The 19,957-nt window shown below is 41.6% G+C and overlaps 1 protein-coding gene across 3 annotated transcripts in view; it reads right to left on the reverse strand.

Moving 5' to 3' along the window:
- Positions 1 to 1,841: 1,841 nt before the first annotated feature.
- anp32b (acidic (leucine-rich) nuclear phosphoprotein 32 family, member B) overlaps positions 1,842 to 19,957 on the reverse strand; it is a 65,904-nt gene continuing 47,788 nt past the window's right edge. For all 3 annotated transcript variants that reach the window (XM_063049101.1, XM_063049102.1, XM_063049100.1), the window contains exons 3-7: positions 17,355 to 17,477; positions 14,044 to 14,233; positions 12,281 to 12,399; positions 8,679 to 8,745; positions 1,842 to 6,973 (exon numbers count right to left, since the gene is read on the reverse strand). In XM_063049101.1, the coding sequence (XP_062905171.1) occupies positions 6,900 to 6,973; positions 8,679 to 8,745; positions 12,281 to 12,399; positions 14,044 to 14,233; positions 17,355 to 17,477 (573 nt within the window). In that variant the 3' untranslated portion in view covers positions 1,842 to 6,899. The remainder of the gene's footprint in view (positions 6,974 to 8,678; positions 8,746 to 12,280; positions 12,400 to 14,043; positions 14,234 to 17,354; positions 17,478 to 19,957) is intronic.

Below are 19,957 nucleotides of genomic sequence, written 5' to 3' on the forward strand. Positions count from 1 at the left end.
TAAGTGTTGATGAAGTGTGACATTATTTTCATACAACTGAATACTTGTATCATGTTGTTCATAAATAAAACAAGGTGATTACTCCTACTTAGCTCCAGCAATTATCACTTTTCCAGTGATGATTATTGCATGGTTACACATGGAGAAGATGAGATATGTAGAAAAGGAGATTAATTAGCACCTGCTCCTTTAAGATGTCACCTCACAAACCAGGGCAGGCATCGCTTGAAAGACTCCCCTGCCATTTTTGACGCAAGGCTCTCAAGACCCACATGAGTTATTACTAAGTAGCATCATGCTACAAGAAATGTAACCAATGAGTCATTACCAAATAGAATCATGCAAGATGAACGACTTCCTCTGCTCTCTCACATGCAATACAGAAGAACTTCCATTTTGGAGGTGTTTTCGTTCAGACAAGACATTAAACAAAGGCCCTGCCTCTTCTCACGAGTGCACATGAAAAGATCCCACAGCACTATTTTGCGAGAATGGGGAGATTCTTCCCAATATTGCAAATGTTTACTCCTTACACAGAAGGTACAAAACTTTGAGAACATGTACCCACCAGGCTCTAAGAGAGCTTCCATCCCAGTGTTATGAGTCTTGAATGGACCTCTTAAAAGAAAAAGTTGAACTCACAATCTATTTCATCATGGTCCTTGTGTGTTATTGTCTACCTGCACTGCATTTGCTCTGTAATTGTAACACTATATTCGGCATTCTCTATTGCCTTCCCCTTGAACTATCTTGATGTTGTAATGTGAATGGCATGAGAAATAGACTTTCAGTGTAAGTCAGTGTAACAAAAATAAAGCAATTACTCAGCTACAAGTACTTCCTTACCTGTTAAACTCTCTTGCACTGCCTGGAAGTGCAATATAAATGGAAGCACTTTTCTAATATTGTGGCTTCCTACTCTTGGAAACATGTTGGTTTCACTAGTGTTCCAGCTTCCCTAAATTGACTTGTTTTTTAAAAGAAAGAGGCAGAAAATAAAAGTTGTTTAGACAGAAACAGTGGGAGTTAAGAAGCTGGACTCAGGCAAGGCAGGTGTGAGAGGAACTTGTACAGGTAATCCACCACAGCATTGCAACACCAGCTGCATGCAGCACACCTGGTACCAGGGAGAACCTGCTCACAAAGGCACATGAACGACTCGAGGAATATCCTGATCAAAATCACAATCAGCAGATGTGCACATCAAGATCGGAGAGATGAGAACCCAGTGACTGATGAATGTATCGAACTGCCGAGTGGATGCCTGGAATGCCCTGGCAGAGGTGATGGTGGAAGCAGACACAATAGTGATGTCTAACAGCCATTTAGACAGTCATACAGGAACTGGAGGGATAGATCACATGCTGGCAGATAGATTTAGTTTAATTTGATATCACATTTGGGATAGACGTCATCGACCAAAGGGACTATTCCTAGGTTCAATGCTTCATTGGAACACTATTGGCCAAAGTCTGAAACTGAGCCACAAGCACTTGGATATACCAACAGGTTTCATGATGCATCTAAGAGCGATGCAAAGAAGCAGACATATTTAGGGAGGGAATTCCAGAGCTTAGAAGTTGGGTCGCTCATGACCTGGATGTCAAATTAGAATAAATTAAATTTAGGGATGATGAGAGCCCAGTACTGTGATAACAAAGATCTTGAGCAAAATTCATAATTTTGCTTGGCCTTAGTGAAGTTATTGAATTCTGTAACAATCCTAATGGCTACTGTCACAGGAGTAAATTGTCACAATCATCTCCCCCTCCTTTCCCACAGAAGAACATCGAGGATTACCTTGTATCAAAGTGATGCTAAAGATCCCATCGACGTGGCTTCGAGTATGTTTAATCAAAATTGCTGCTGCAATCATAGATATTGTTGAGATAATTACACACACCTGTGCATGCAGAAACACACACAGTATTCTGTAAGACAATCAAAATAAGCCCTAAACACAAATCTCTCTAAAACATTCTTGCTGAAAGAATTGAACAGGTGCATGTACTTTTTACATTTTAAGCTCTGGTGTGATTATTAACAAATGCACTTTGAGGTTTACAACCTGCTATCCAAACCATAAATGGTAGATGCAAATCCATTTGCAATTTTCAAGGAAGAGATATATATATATATATATATATATTCTACACATATAAATCATTTCTTCCCCAACAATAATAAATGCTGAATACACATCATGTTTATTTTGTCATGGAGAGCACTTTCTCTGTAAGCCAATTTAATCAACGAATATTCCAAGCAACAAATCAAAAATATTTTACATATCTTTACCAGACTTGAGTCTGTAAACACGCATCTTCCTCCTATGCCTATTAATTTGGAGTTATCTGAGGGCATTGTTACCTTGCTCTTTTTCTTTAAACTCACATTACTAAATGAGCAGGATAACATGTGCTCCAAATACAACTCTGTTTGTAATTTCTACTCAAACAATTTCAGCAGAATACTTGGAAATTTGCTTACCCAGTCTGGAAAGGTTTCTAGATTGTAAAGGGAGCAGAGTGATCCAGTTACAACTTTTACTTTGCTAAGAACTGGTATCGTTTAAATACTACACTTATATTAAATCATGCAACTGGGAAATCAGTCTGCTTTCTTTTTAAGACTGTTCTGAGATCATTCTTATGCATTATTACTAATCACATGGCAATGCCACCAACTTAGCAGTTCTTAAGTTCCTTTTATGGCATGGAACCAATAGCACAATGTTCCACAACTTTCAAAAAGTTCCTATGCTAGAAAATACTAAACACAAAAGTGAGAGTCAAGTTAGTAATAATGACCGTAATGTCTTTGTTAATTTTTATTCTTTAGCTAACATCACTCAAGAAATAGGACATTTTATTTAATACTTGTGGGAGCTTTGTGTATACAAGTAAGCTACTGCATTTTTCTATGTAACAATAATGGTCACATTTCAGAATTAATATATTGGTTGCAAATCTCTTTGGCTCATCCTGAGATTAAAACAGTTTAAACAATTTTTTTTTAATTTTAAGAACTACTTAATAAGGTTATTCGTTCCACAACGAAGGGACTTTGAAAAACACAAGGAGGATAACATTCTGATTTTTAGAGTTTATGTTCTTCCTTTAGAAACATGACATTCTAGATTTAAAGACCAGACTTTTAGCGCCAATGGGAAACATCTCGTCATCCCCTGCTTCACTCCTTCATACATCAAAACTCCAACCAAACTAAACAATAGTATTCAAACTCAGAAAAAAAGAAACAACAAATGCTGGGATCTAGAAAAACACAATGCAGGAAGAACTCAGTGGGTCAATCAGCATCTGTGGAGACAAATGGTGCAAGTCAACTCTTCAGGTTGATACTCTACATCAGGACCCCAGGACTGCATCAGATCCTAATGCATGGTCTTAACTCAAATGGTCAGCTTTTTGCCTCATCTAAGAAAGGATGTGCTGGCATTGGGGAGGAGTGGATGTTCCTGAAAATGATCCCGGGAAGGAAAGGGTTAACATATGAGGAGCGTTTGATGGTTCCCAGCCCGTACTCACTGAGGTTTAGAAGAATGAGCAGGGATCTCATTGAAATCTATCAAATATTGAAAGCCTAGATTGAATGGATGTTCCCTATAGTGGGGGAGTCCAGGACCAGAAAGCACATCCTCAGGAAAGAGGGACATCCATTTAGAACAAAGGTGAGAAGATATTTCTACAGCCAGAGGGTAGTGAATCTGTGCAATTCATTGCCACAGACGGCTGTGGAGTCCAAGTCATTTAGTATATTTAAAGTGAAGTTTGATAGTTTCTTGATTCTCAAAGACATCAAACGTTAGTGGGAGAAGGCAGGAGAATGGGGCTGAGGGGGACAGTAAATCAGCCATGATGGAATGGCCAAATTCTGCTCCTATATGATTTTATTGTCCATGAATGCTAATTTAAATGCTGAGTTCGTGTTCAAACTCATTCTGACTCAGAGCATAACATCACATTTGGAACAGGCTCCCAACATTCTCCATCCTAAAACATTTATTCGTATTAGCTATAGAACTTACGGCCACAATTGACCCTCTTGACTAGAAGGTTCTGGGTTCAGGTCATACTCCAGAGATTCCAACAAAATTCCTGGCAGACATCCAGATGAGCTGCTCAGCCAGATCTGCTTTCTCAGGTGAAGGGACAAATTCATATTGTAATATTTGTTAATGAGCAGGAGAACTGCCTTCTACCCTTGGCAATGCTGATCACTCAATCAAAAATAAAGACTGCATTGCTGTTTTATGGGAACTCCACGCTCACAAATGATCTGATATGTATCTTACAAGAGTAGTTTACTTCTAAACTACTTAACTAGTTGGAAATTGCTTTGGGATGAAAGGTGCTATTAAAATGTGAGTCTTTCCTTAGTGAAAGGCTTTGCTCTGTAGCGCAGAGGCTCGAAGGAAATTCCTGAGGCCAAGATCAAACATCAACAGCTGATCAATGTGCAGTACATCCCACCGGCATTTTGTGTCAAGTCTGAGAACAGACAGTCTCTGCAGGAGTTTGGCAAAACTTCCTTCGCTCTGTTTATGGTTTACTGAATTAGACCTCTATTCTAACTTTGGGTATGGGACATCTCTATATTAGCAGAAGTCTATTTATTTGTGTGTGTTTCTCCTTCCACAGATATTACCTGATCAACTGAGTGCTGGCAACATTTTCCATATTTACTTCAGATTTCAGACATCTGCAGTTTTTTGTTTATTTTGCCCTCTGAAAGTGTTGGGATCTTCATGAGCAAAGCACTCTCATTTTTGAATATTCCAGTACTGGGGATAAGCTACAAGTTTCAATAAAGATGAATTATTGAGGTGACCCAGGTTGAGTTGTTGACCCAGACAGACATATCCTGCTCAATTGACTTGTTGCTGGGCACAAATCCCTGAATGTTTGGGAAACCAGTGAGACATCCGCATTAACACTCCTGCAAGATGTGCTTTTTTTTTAAAAAAAGAAATAATATCATAAGAATAAAACTAGAAACAGGAGATGACCAAACAGTCCTCTGTTGTGCAATTTAATATAACAGGATTATTCCTCTGCTGCACTTTAATCATCCAATCATTTTACCTACTAATTCAGCTAGTGTTAAAAGAAATTATGTATTACATAAACTTAAAAATTAAGAAACCATGTCCCCCAGAGGTTGAGGATTTCAGAATTCTATACCCCAGAGGGATGTGAAGTTAGATTATTTGGGTTATTTAACAGGAAACATACAGAACATTTTTTTTAAAGCGTAAGATTAATAAATTGAAGACTCTTAAGTTATTGGCCCATAAAAGGAGATGGGGCTTGGAGCAGGTCAGCCTTGATCATACTAAAAGTGGTGGGGCAGACTTGAGGGGCCAGATGGCCTACTCCTGCTCGTATTTTCTGGTCATCCAAGTACAGTGCAAACCAGAACAAAGGGACCATAACGATGCACTGTGAAGGGGGATCACATGCTCTCCACCAGGAAATAACACTGATTGTGGCAACTGGTGTTTATCAAGTCACAAGTGCACGCATAAAGTCCAAGGCACAAGAGTTGCTTCCTGAAATAAACCCAATTTTAAACAATGCAAAAAAAAAAGCCACAACATTTACAAGTATATCATGACCAGCAAGAACAACATTAAAACTAGACACAAATCAACTGAAAATACAAAATACTGAGTCAGAGTGGGTGGGGCTTTAAGAGAGGCAAGAGGTAGCAACCCCATGGGACAAGTTCCAGTAGGTACTTTTCCCCAGGATGATACATAGCTGAGAACAGGTGGAATAATTCATCGCAGAGGGTTGACAATGGTATGTAGCCATCTAGTATGTTTGGGGTCAAGACTGATAAGATCTTTGGATGCTCAGAGCTTTACGGAAAATGCTTTTGAGCCTAGGAAGTGGAGTTAGGAGAAAGGGCCAGCCATGATCATAAAAGGAAGACAGAGCAAGCTCACCTACTCTTTGTTTTTTTTTCTGCTCTTACAGTTATATCCCATAGTGGGCAGTGGTGAGTCAATTTCAACTTTAATTCTACAGGACAACCATCCTCAGGCAGTCCTATTGAACATTTTTGTGAGATTGTGTTCCTCTTCTCCTGATTTCTTTGTCCCTCCTGTACTTCAAATGGATGCTCAGTCCTGTTTTAAGAGCTCTGGTTTCCCAAGGACTCTTGGTGCACAAGTCTTGACCATCTGGCTATGCTAGGCATCATTTTTCCCCCTTATTCACATGGATGGGCAGATTTTAAGCAGAGGCATAGACTCTAGGTTACACCAAGGGTCTGGAATCCCGTCTACCTAGGGATGCCACCATGCTTATTCCGATTCCCACCAAGACAGCTACCTTCCATGCTAAAAGCCCAGAAACTGAACTTAAAAATGAATAGGCTTTTTAAAAGAAACCATTTATTAACTTTCCAAAAACTGTTAGTTTAGAAACATCTTGCATTTGTAAATAACACCCAAAATGGTATTGCAATGTAGAACAAATCCAAAATTTTAAGATTTTATTTACAAAGCTTTTGACTTACATAAAGATCAATGCTATAACCTCTCTGTAACAGGCAGCCATTTTACAAACATGACTATCCAAATCACTTCATCTGTTCTTGTTGCTATGGTAATAGTCTTAGCAGGAAACCTAAGAAACCCCAACATCATAAAAGCACTGGACCAAATTCTACCCAGTTTTACTACTCCATGGAATATCGATTAACTGCATTATAAATACATGGAATGTCAAGACAGTGACAACTGCTGGCTCAGTGATATTCAGTGCTGTGACGATACCCAGCAATTGCCAATCTGGGGTAGGGCTCAAGAGGGGCAGGAAGGGCAGTAGAGCCCATTGAGTACTAAATAGTCTTTCAGGTCACTTGGATTCCTAATCATCATCTTCTTCCCCTTCATCGTCTGTGTCTCGTTTTCTTTTCTGCCCTTTTGCACATTCATCTTCATCTGTAAAATGACAGCAAATTATTTCAGCCATGAGTTTTAGGTCAATGTATTTTACTGAATACCTGCATAGCATTTTAACTGTATATTCTGTATTCTGATATTGCTTTCCCCTTGTTGGAACTTAGTGTACTGGTGCGATGAACTGATCTGTATGGATGGCATGCAAAACAGTTGTTCACTGTACCTCAGTGCATGTGACAATAATAAACCTATTTATCATTTGTCACAACATATCTCACAATATGGGGTGGCACGGTAGTGTAGTTGGGTTGCACAACACTTTACAGTACCAGCGACTCGGGTTCAATTCCCACCGCTCCCTGTAAGAAGTTTGTATGTTCTCCCCGTGACTGCTCGAGTTTCCTCCCACATTCCAAAGACATTCCGGCTCAGAGTTTAGTTGAGCACTGTAAATTGTCCTGCGTTGGGCTAGGATTAAAATCGGCGGTTGCTGGGCAGTACCAATTGAAGGGGAGGGAGGGAGGGAGGGAGACAGGGATGGATGAATATCTCAGCTTGCTGCTTCAAACAGCTATCTGTTGAAATGTGACTTAGCTACTTTCACAAAGCAAATGTTAGCCCTCAACTAGGTTATCATCACAGCACAGATCCTGGAATGGTGTCAGGGTCAAGACTTGGGGTAAAAGTTAAAATAAACTGAATGGTATCAGGGTTGAAAGGCTCAAGGGCAGCACATTGGTATGATCAGGAGGACTGCTGCCTCATTGAACGTATTCTGCCTACAGGTCCGTGAGCAGTGGTGCTCCACAGGTATCTGTTCTGGGTCTCCTACTCTTTATTATTTTATAAGATGACTTAGAAAATGGAAGGGTGAGTTAGAAAGTTTATGGATGACAAAGGCTGGTGGTACTGTACGTAGTGCAGAAAGTTGTCGTAGGCTGCAATAGGACATTGACAGGATGCAGGGCTGCATTGAGAAGTATCAAACGGTGTTCAATCTGGAAAAGTGTGAAGTGATACAGGCACTCTCTGGAAGGTCAAACTTGATGACAGAGCACAAAGTTTATGGAAGGATTCTTAACAGTGGGAAGGAACAGAGGGATATTGGGGTTCATGCCCATAGATCCTTCAGAGCTGCCGTACAAGTTGACAGAATAGTTAAGAAGGTCTTCGTTAGTCAGGGATTGAGTTCAAAAGCCATGAGGTAATGTTGCAGCTCCATAAAACCATGGTTAGTCCACACTTAGAATATTGTTTTCAGTTCTGGTTGCCTCATTATAGGACTGGGTGCTGAGGAGGTTCACTGGGATGCTGCATGGATTAGAGAGCATGGTTTATGAGGAAATGATGAGCGAGCTAGGGCTTTGCTCTTTGGAGTGAAGGAGGATGAGAAGTTTCTTGGTAAGATGATAAGAGGCATAGATTCTTGAATCTGAGGCTAAAACTGATAGAACTTTGAATTCAAATGCAAGTATTAGTTAGAAAGTGAACAAGGACGAAAATTACCCAAGAAGGGTGGAGTTGGCACAAGGAGACGTGATTGGATTTGGGAACCAGGTACAACATTAACATTCAGAGAGCTGGGGAATAACTGAGGAGAAGTCTGCAGGGTTACAATGGAAAAGAAAAGCAGGTGTGTTTGGACTAAGTGGAGAAATTCAACAAGAACTGACATAGTGGGGTGAATGACTTCCTTTTTGTTGTATATGGTCTACAGGTGAAGAAAAAGAAGTGTGGTCAATACCTTCATCCTCATCCTCCTCCTCTTCATCCTCCTCTTCATCAATTTCTCCATCTTGTCCATATCCCTCCTGCAAAACACACAGCAGTATTTCAATTACAAAGCGTCTCAGCTGGGCCTACAACGAGTAACCTTATGGGTCCCACCTTCAACCCTATCCAGTCCCTTCCTACTCCTTTGAACATGATACCCCCTGGACTTGGTTACTAAGAACAGGGAAGTCCTTCACTCTGCCTTGGTTCGTATCTTCTATAAAATTAGCATCAAAAGAGGTCATTGCCACATTGCTATATGCGAGACCACGCTGTGCATATATTAGTTTCCAAGCTGCAAAGTCCTTTACTGTCCAGAGTGCACGGGAACGCAAGAAATTTAACTCTCTCTCCTTTAAGGCTCTGGAAGCAGCAATAAGCACCAAATAATAATACAGCTTTGTTGTCTGGCAGTTCCTGAGCATTGTTTCAAACGTGCAAGGATGCTCAGCAATTAAATAAATCATCTCAGAGTAAAAAAAAACATACTGGCTCGCTGTGGATCAATTTCAAGATCTGGTTACCCAAAAACTACTCATGTTTGCTGATGACACCATTGTCGTAGGCTGAATCACAGATGGTGATGAATCAGCATATAGGAGGAGACTGAAAATTTTGCTGAGTGATGCATAACAACAGCTTCTTACTCAATGTCAGCAAGACCAAGGAGCTGATTATTGACTTCAGGAGGAAACCATAGGTCCATGAGCAAGTCCTTATTGGACGATCAGAGGTGGAGAGGGTCAGTAACTTTAAATTACTTGGTGTTATTATTTTGGAAAAGCTGTTCTAGGCCCAGCAAGTAAGTGCAATTACGATAAAGAATAGCAGTGCCTCTACTTTCTCAGGAGTTTCTGAATATTCAGTACGAGATCTAAAACTTCAGTAGGTGTGTAGTGGAGAGGATATTGACTGGTTGCATCACAACCTGGTATGGAAACACCAATGCCTTGAACAGAAAATCCTACAATAAGCAATGGATATAGCCTAGTCCATCACGGGTAAAGCCCTCCCCACCATTGCGTACATCTGCATGAAATACAGTCACAGGAAAGCAGCATCCATCGTCGGAGACCCTCACCACCCAGGTTATGTGGTTATGTTCTCTTCTCTCCGCTGCCATCAAGAAGGTGGTGCAGGAGCCTCGGGCCTCGCACTATCAGGGTCAAGAATAGTTATTGCCTCTCAACCATCAGGCTCTTGAACTAAAGGGGACAACTTCACTCACTCCATCACTGAAATGTTCCCACAACCTATGGGCTCAGTTTCAAAGACTCTTCATTTCACGTTCCTGGTATTTATAGCTTATTTATTTATTTAATTTATTATTTCTTTCTTTTTGTATTTGTACAGTTTGTTGTCTTTTGCAAACTGGTTGAACTCCCAAGTTGGGCGGTCTTTCATTGATTTTGTTATGGTTATTATTCTATGGATTTTTTGAGTATGCTCGTAGGGCAATTAATCTCAGGGCTGTATATGGTGACATACATGTACTTTGATAATAAATTTATTTTGAACTTTGCAGTTGGTGTGGAAACAATACTGAAATGTACAGGCTTCCCTCTCTCCAAAATTACTGAAGGAATTTTCCCTTTGAGCAGCCAAGCTCAGTAAATAATGTTGATTGAAAACACACACTGCTCAGATACATCCATGAGGTGGCCCTGTAGAAATAGCAGACATTCCACTCTGGGCCAAGGAATGTTTCTCTGCCCTGATTTACCAATAATATGGAATTGGTTTGCAATGTCTGAGACAATAAGGCCCACTACACATGTACCACCTACTGGTTATGCCTCTCTATTTCTGGGCAGCCGCAGATATTTTCTTCAACCCTCTGTTGGAGGTCAGTATGCTGTCTGCTCCCCAATGCCCTACCGGATCAGAACATCAGCTGTGCAAAACAGTTCTCAAAACTCTTGGTGGAGGGCATGTGGGTGAATGTCTCTTCCTCCTACCATTGGAGACACAATAACCCCATCTCCTCCCACTTTGGGAAAGACAGCAGCACTCTTATCTAGAGTACAGAGTTATTAGTAACAAGCAACAGGCAGATGGCAAAGGAAATTCCATAGCTGGCTATTGATCCTCACCAATTTTCACAAATGCACCATAGAAAGCACCCAATCTGAATGCACCACTGCTTACTATAGCAACTGCTCTGCCCAAGGCAGCAAGAAATTGCACAGTTGTGGACACAGGCCAGTCTGTCATGAAAACCAGCTGTCTCTCCATGGACCTTCTACTGGTTCATCCAACATAATCAAAGACACCCTCCACCCCAATCATTTCCTTTTCTTCCCACTTCCAGAGGGTAAAAGATTTTTAAAAATTGCTTGAAAACAAACACTTCCAGGTGCAAGGACAGCTTCCATCCCACCGTTGCAATTCACTTGAACGAACCTCTTCTATGATAAAGATGAATTCTCAATCGTTCAGTCTACTTTGTTGTGGCCTTGCACCTCGTCTATCTACACTGCATTTTCTTTGTAATTGCAACACTATATTTTGCTTGTTATTGCTTTCCCCTGTACTACTGTGATTTACTAATAACTGATCTGTTTGGATGGTATGAAAAAACATTTTCACTGTATTTTAACACATGTGGCAATAATAAACCAGTTATCAAAGTAAGAGTTGCAGCCACAAACTTATTCAAATGGTAGGGGCAATTGGGAGGGATCAAGTGGTCTACTTCTGGCTTCTGCTCATGTTCAACTTTATTGCTCACTACTGATTAGGAAGACTACTCAAACTCAGGAGGCTTCATCCACTTTTCCTTCAGCTAGCAAATAGATAACAGACTTCCCCAAAGTCCATTCCCTCAGTCTGCACGTAGATCCTTAAAAAGATCTCCTTGGCAATTCCGTGATAGACAGCTTGTTTGCAGTACTCATGCAAAAGAAAAAGCATTCTTCCTGCAAAATATGATTATTTAGGTCCAGCAACATCGGATCACCCAAGAGCTCTTTTCCACTTCACTCCCATTGCTGTACTGTATGTTAAATTAGTGGCATTTCCGACAGATGGAAGAGCACTGCTTGTATACGCCTTCAGGAGTTAGCTAAGAATGGTGAGATCTTCCAGCACTGCAATGATTGCAACACTGTCAGTTTCAGCAGATAATTACACAGGAAAGCCCAGCACACTGCTGATGAACTTTGCCATATGAATACATGTTATCTTCACAAACAGCATTAGAGTTACCCACAAAGCTGCTAAAAGAATAGTCTAGGCTGAGGAGTTTGGTCTTCTAAAACTTGGAAGTGCAAATGTTTACACTGATCTGTGGGATGTACTGGAAGTGGCACTTTGGAAAGATGCCTTCTCTGACCGTTTCTCTTTAACCACTAGCTGGTGTGCATTGGTTAAACTTCCAGTGACCAAAGTCATGGAAAGTGCAAAAGTTTCCTTTACTTCCAATAATTTTTGACAAGGTTTATTGGCTCGTTAAATGATAAAAACATTGAAAATACAATCAAACACTTGAGACTTTAAAAAAGCTATGATAACATAGAAAATACTAAAAGCCAAGCATATAGGAATCTGAATTTCACACTGTTGAATCCTTACCTCTTCCTCTGCACTGATTTCATCTTCGTCATCTTCCCCTTCTTCATCTTCATCCTCCTCATCATCAAGCTCTTCCTCTCCATCTTCCTCCTCATCGTCTTCCTCCTCTTCCTCACCTTCTGTAAACGATAATTTCAAAGCAAATTCCCTCAGGAATATTCCATGCAAACATTTATTTTGAACCTTGGGTCTTTCTAACCCATCCACAATAGGCAATGTATTCTTACTTCAACTTCCCTGAAAGTAGATTATCCAAAACATCTCATAGGCATTTTAATCCCTCCATTTTCACACAATGCTCGCCACTAGTTAGATTTGGAGAACGGAGAGGTCATCGAGAGAGGGAGAGGTACAGCATGGATTCAAGTCTTTTGGCCATCAAGTCGAAGCCAATCATCATCTATCCATGTTACTTGGAGCAGCAAAGATTAAACAGAAAGTACAACAGAGTTGTTTAAATTATGAAGCCCAACACAATCCAACACAAAGTATCCCATGTGAATTGGTGGAGTTTACTGATAGTCTAATTTCTGGGTGAAACTGTCAGGAAACAAAGAGCAGATCCTGCAAAAGAACGAAAGGGAATATTAAGAGAATTTTTTGTTAATAAAGAACCTTGTGATTTGGAACGCACTGTCTAAAAGGGCAACTGGTGCTAATTCGCTAAGATCTTTACCAAAGGGAGTTAGATTTTTTGAATTTGGAAAAAGAAGTGTTACAGGGAAAGGACAGGTGACATGGGACTAATTGAAAGCATTTTCAAAGAGGCAGCACAAGTACTGTGGGCTGAATAGCCTTACTATGTAATACTATTAAATAATCTTTTGGAAGTTTATTTCTGCATTAGATTTTCCCATCACAGTGTGGCTGCAGGATTTCCTCCCAGAAGAACAGCACCTCATAATGCACCTGGTAGTCTACGACCTAACAGCATGAACACTGAACTCTCCAATTTCAGTCCCACTGCTCTTTTTCTCTCTACTCCCAATTTACCCAGTAGGAACTGACCTACCGCAACGTGCCATTACTCTGTTTCTTTTCCCTCCTTCACCCATTTCATCTGCCCATTACATACATACCACTCCCTTAATCAGTTCCATGCTCCACCTTCCTTTCCCATCACCCCAGCTAAAATCTGTCAGCTTCTGTCAATACTTCCACTCTTGTCTCCTCCAACTGCCTATCACTCCGCGTGGCCTCGGTCACAGCAAAGACCAGGGCTCAAGCCACAGTGCTATCTTTATCAACCGCCCAGGGAGAGGAGTCCAGAGTCGGGCACTCCACCAGAGTATCGGTGGTGGGGTGGCATGGCATCCATGCTGGAGTCGGTGCTGCCCCCAGTGTTTGCTCAGCAGAAGACAGGCTGCATGGTGTTTGACTGCAGACTGCTGCAACATTCATGGATTCAGGGACTTTGACTATACTTTGTTTGTGTGAGACTGTATTTTGCTATCTTATTTACATGTGTTATATGTGCCTTGTGCTGTGTATGACTTTTGGTACTGTGTTTTGAACCTTAGCCCTGAAGTAAGGCTGTTTCGGTTGGCTGGATTCATGTATGGTTGAATGACAATTAAATTTGAACGTGACCTCTCCTCACCTGAATCCACCAGTTTTTGCTCCATCCTTTCTCCTCACCTCTTTAATACTGATCATCTCCCCTCTACTCTTTTAGTCCAGGTGAAGGGCCTCAACCCTCACTGTCAACTGCCCAATCCCTCCCATTTTTGCTGCCCAATGTCCATCACCTTGTCCGTTATTACCTTCATCATCCTCATCATCATCAACGCCATCTGCTTCCGCGTCAGAGTCAGGAGCCTCCCGGTCTTCCTGGTCGTATCCATCTAGGTACATGAGCTGTGGGAGGAGCTTGAATACACTCTCTCTGTAGTCATTTAGGTTCGTCACCTCACAGTTAAAAAGGTCTAGGCTCTTCAAACTTTCCAGCTTTTGCTGTAAATAAAACATTGTACTGTTTTATAGAGAATAGGAACATTCTGACCATCTCATTCATGTCAGTGTCGACCTCCTACCCCAACAGATATCCAGATTTCCTTATGATATAAAAGGAGCCCAACTGAACCATCGAGTTTACCTCGGCTCTCTGGGCAATCCCATTCACCCATTTCTATTCCCGTCTCCATCGTTTTTAATCAAACTTCCATCTCCTCTCCAATATCCCTTGTTACAACCACTCCTGAGGATAGTGAGTTCCACACTCTTATCCAGTTGTGGAGAACTTTCTCCCAAATTCCTCATTATGTTTACAGACTATTCTACATTCACAGACCTTGGGTTTGATTGCCCATTAAGTAAAACTTTTCCACCTAAAGGAGCCTGAAGTTGATAGGGTGGTATGTGGCATACTTGCATTTACTAGTTGAGGAAATGAGTTCAAGAGTCAAGAGGTTAAGTTGCAGCTTTATAAAACTCTGGTTACCCTGCATCTGGAGCATTGCATTCATTTCTGGTTGCCCTGTGATAGGAAGGACTTGAGGCTTTGGAGAGGGCACAGAAGAGGTTTACCAGGATGCCTTTTGGATTAGAGGGCACTTGCTATGAGGAGAGGTTGTACAAACGTTGGTTGTTTTCTCTGGAGTGGCAGAGACTGAGGAGAGACCTAAAATATATTTATAAGATAATGAGGGGCACAGATAGAACAGTCAGCAGGTATAATTTTCCCCAGATAAAAAATGTATAATTCTCGAGGACATCCACTTAAAGTGAGAGGAGAGAAATTCAAAGGAGACATACCAGGCAAGTTTTTGTTTAAACGGAGAGTGATGGGATGCACTACCAGGGGTGGCAGTGAAAGCAAATGTGACAGAGGAATTTAAGAGGCTCATGGATCGGATCATGAATATGTAGAGACATTATGGGATGGGGCCGGGACTAGTTTAGTTATGTTTTTCACTGCTTTTCAAACTAGTTTGGCAAACATTGTGGGCTGAAGGGTCTGTTTCTGTTTTGTACTGCTCCATAGTTTAACTCCTTCTAAACAAGATTTCTGTTGGGCCACTCTTCAGCCTTCTTTCTGCAGTTTATTTAACATGGCACTTGACTGATACGCAGTAGGAGACAGCTCAGAATATAGACAGTGATAGTACACTCTACGTGCACACAAGTCTTTGAAAGGATGCTCCAGCTGATATAAATACAACCCTGACTAATTCCAAAAGTGCTGAATGACCTCAACATTCCTTCACCTCACCGATCACATTCCAGTGCTGTCAAGTTAAACCAATAGTTCAAAAGATTCAAACAATGAGACTTTTTTTCCAACCTGTTAGCCTCTAGCTTGGTGACCTCTTCTACTTAAGTGAATTAATATGGATTTTAAAAAAGGCAGATGTAGAAACCAGCATAAAAATGACAGGTTTAAAACAAAAAGCAAAGCAGGAATGAGCCAACATGTAGAGGAACATAACTTATGTATGAGAAGCGAGATGGCACGGGGGAGGGGGGGAGGGAGAGAGGGGGGCAGGGGGAGGGGGGGAGGGGGGAGGGAGAGAGGGAGGCAGGGAGAGGGGGGGAGGGAGATGGGGGGAGGGAGAGAGGGGGAAGAAAGAGAAAAGAGAAAGAACTGCCGAGAGATGGACAACAGTTTAATCGATCGATTGGACAGAGGGATAGAAGGAACTTGAAATGACCCCGTGCTTTTTGGTATGTGCAGCAAGATCCCAGAAACAGCAGTCTGACATTGGGAAGATTATCTTTCAGTGATGTTGATTAAGGTTTAATATTGGTCAGGATAAAGGGTAGAATTCCCCCGCACATCATTAAAATAGCTTCATGGGATCTTTACAGGGCAGACTCCTCCATAGAAAAGCTTCTACTAATTCACCTTATCAAATCTATCAAAACATTAAACATTTCTCACCTCCCATGCTCAGCTTTTTTTCAACAATTTAGTTAACAATAGCATTTGACTGAAGCACACAGGTAGCAGCCCTGAATACGAGCAGTGAAGGCCTATATTTCATCACAAGACAGCAGCCCCCTCCTACTGAACCGAGTCAGCCTTCGTCATGGATTTGAGACTCTCAGGACCTCAGAGGAAGTGTGCTTTCAGCTTACAGTTAACTGAAAGTTATTCTCCCGTGGATTGGAAGTCTTCAAAGGGTGCAAAGTGAAATAAGCTAAATATGAATTACAGAGATTTGAAGGTTTACTACTAAGCAATATTTCCTCAATCTGATGATCTCAAGCAGTTTCTAGGGTAACAGAGCTGGGACGACATAGCACAGGAAACAGCCCATCAGCCCACCACCTCCACGCTGACTTTTTTGCCTATTTGGGAGACAAGCATACCGGAGTTGATAGCTAAGGTCACTGCCATCGATCCTCGCCATATTGGCTTTGACATGTACACGATTCTGTGACAGGTGATGTAGTGATAGTTAGTCATATTGTTCCTATGCCACTCAGCCACACTCACAAGGGAGGAGTTCACACACTGTACAAGCAGGGTTTAATCAATCAAGTCCAGTTCAGTATCCTGCATGCTGGCATCCTGGTGTGCTCTGCATTATCCCTCAATAACCAACACACCAGGTGATAAATCACTTTTATATCAACTTTGTTAGCACTCTCACCTTTGTAATCTGTATACGCTACAGCTAGTGACGGAGAGAGTAAATCAGAGAACGGGGCATTGGGTGCAATCAGGTGAACTGCTTTGTCCTGAGGTCATTAGTCATTTTGGAGCTGCATCCCACAGGCAAGTGGAGAAAATACCAACATGTTCCTGATTTTTTTTTTCCCCTTGTGGAGATTATTTACCATTCAGACATCCCAGGGGTTGAAATGATAACAGAGAAACTAAGGTAAAGTGCTACGAGTCAGTGATGCATGATCAGATTTTTTTGGACACAATGCATCTATATTTAGAACTGTGCAGGTAAAATATTTTGGGTGAACATTCATCAAAGACTTCACCAGTTTTCAAATTCTGCTGACCTTTTTTTAAAAAAAATAACACAGCAAGCTACAACGAATCCACAGGCAGCAAGTCCACGCATAAAAAACATGCTCATTGGGGTTAAACATTGCAAATGAGAAAAGGGCAAGGTACCAGAGGCTCCAATGTGCTGATGTCTTTCAGTTTATTTCCACTGAGATTTAGGTGTGTGAGATTTGGTAGTTTCTCCGCCAAGACGTCTAACCCTCCAGAAATCCTGTTGTCGCTTAGTTCGAGCTGAAATTTAAACAGAAATGATACACAACTTCAAAATTAATACTTAATAATTAATTAGCTGTCTTGGTGACTTCCTGCAAAATGTTTTGGGGAAATACCAAGCCACACATGGATAGGGCAACATGGGCAAAGAAGTTCCAAACGGCGGAAGGGAGAGAGATTTAGGAAGGCAGTTCCAGAGCTCAGGGGCTAGAAAGCAGAAGGGACAGCGGTTAATAGTAGAGGAATTAGGATCAAGGATGCACAAAAGGAGATTACTTGGAGTGTTAGGGGATGCTGTTGTAGAGCTGGATACATCCAAGAGACAGGATAGGGTGAGGAGAATATTAGAAAGAAAGGACCAGGATTTTTTTTAACCAAGTTATTACCAGACCAAGGGCAAGTGTGGGCCAGCAAGCACACAGTACTGGCCAATGGTACATTAAACAGGTTAGGATCTGGATAGTTAAGTTCTGAGAAACTTTATTTGATTGGGATGAAAGGTTGATACAAAAATAGAAACATGTTGGAAAGGACACTGAATCAGGAACTCAATTCAGGCTCCTGATAGTCTGCTTCATCATATACAGCAGGGGCTGGAAAGCAGAAGGGACAGCTTTACAATGGTGAGGTGCTCCTGCTGCAGCCTCCTCTACATTGGTGAGACCCTTTATAAATTGGGGGACCGCTTCTTCGAGCGTCTCCGCTCCATCCACCAAAGGCGGAACTCCCCGGTGGTTAAACATTTTAATTCCAATTCCCATTTGTGTTCTGACACTTATGTCCATGGGCTCCTCTTGTGAGGCAACCCTCAGAGTGGAGAAGCAACACCTTACATTCCGTCTGGGTAGCCTCCAACCTGATGACATGAACATCAATTTCTCCTTCCAGTAAAATGTTCCCCTACTCCTCTCCCCTTCTTTTGTTTCCCACTCTGGCTCCCTACCACCTCCCACATACCCATCACCTCCCCCAGGTTCCACCCTCCTTCCCTTTCTCCTATGGCCCACTCTCCTCTCCTATCAGATTCCTTTCTCTCCAGCCCTTTACTCTTCCTACCCACCTGGCTTCACCTCTAACCCTGCCTGCTATCCCCCTTCCCCTCCCCACTCCTTATTCTGGTGTCTTCTCCTTTCCACTCCAGTCCTGAGGAAGGGTCTCAGCCCGAAATGTTTCCACAGATGCTGCCTCAGCTGCTGAGCACCTACAGCATTGTGTGTTTTGAGAAGGAACAGGTGAAACGATGGAAGAATTAGGATCGAGGAGGCACAAGAGGCCAGGCCTTGGATTGTTTACAGATAGTGGATGCTGAGCAGCACGGAGGTAAACAAGAGCAGACAGGGAGGAAACATGCTTTTCTTCCTGACCTAGGCAGGTGGAAAATACTAGTCCACAAGGGGAAGATATGAACAGCTTGTTCAGCAAAAATATTATTCTCTATTCTTTTCTGAACGGTTTGGCGCATTGCCTTTAGAATTTGTCTCTTGCTTCAGAGCTCCACTGGATTCTAGTGACTGTTGACTTTGATCGAACCATTCAAATGAAAACACTTTCCACCTCTCAGCAGGAGCACATTGATCTGCTTTTAAAAAGGGAATGGTAGATGTTGAAAAGCAAAACATGGTACGCGTTAGAAATATGTAAGGAGATGGGAAATGCTGGAAATACTCAGTGGGTCAGGTAGCATCTGTGGAGAAAGAAACAGCATTTCAGGTTGATGATTTTCCAACAGTTCTGGCATCAGGATGTCAAACTGAATCACAGGGCTGGATTATACTGAGTACAACCTACTGTATGCATCCCGCACCAACCTCACGATCTCCAGCAACCTCAAGGCCTCTGTTCCACGGGCAGATCAGTGACAGACAGTGCTCTAGGGAGTGTATCCCAAGACCCCATTTCTATCAGGGTCCTAATGAGCACCTGAGGTAGATGTTGACTCTGAAGGCAACACACCAAGCCATACAGAAGCAAAATTTAAAAAAAACATTAAATAATTTCCATAATTTCCTCTCAATTTGAATTATTTCTCACCCTCACAAGGAAGGCTAAAAATTGCCAGTCTGTTGCACTGACTTTACTTGAACTGGTAGTCAGACATTCAGGAACAGTTGAAAACAATATAATAATTTTTTTTTAAAGTAACATTTTGAAAACTTTAAACTACTGTTAATTAAAAAAAAATATACTGTGAAACAAAGGAAAATAAGCAGCTTTGCAAAACTTACGTTTTTATTGAGAAACCCAGTGTAATGAATAGGACTGTGCAAGATAAGGAATGCCTCCCAACTGGGTGTTAAATCTATCTCCAGCACCTACTATACTTCAGCACTGCAATGTTCAGGCTTGCGAAGTCAAGGCTGCACGAACAATCTCCACAGAATAGTCAGCTTCAGGATAATCTCCCCGTTTCTCTCTTCATTAAGCCCATAAAATATAGAAATAGGATTAAGCCATCAAGTCTGCTCCTCTATTCGATCATGGCTGATTTAGTTTCGCAC

The sequence above is a fragment of the Mobula hypostoma genome, chromosome 5 (assembly GCF_963921235.1).
Source record: "Mobula hypostoma chromosome 5, sMobHyp1.1, whole genome shotgun sequence".
Taxonomy (NCBI): domain Eukaryota; kingdom Metazoa; phylum Chordata; class Chondrichthyes; order Myliobatiformes; family Myliobatidae; genus Mobula; species Mobula hypostoma.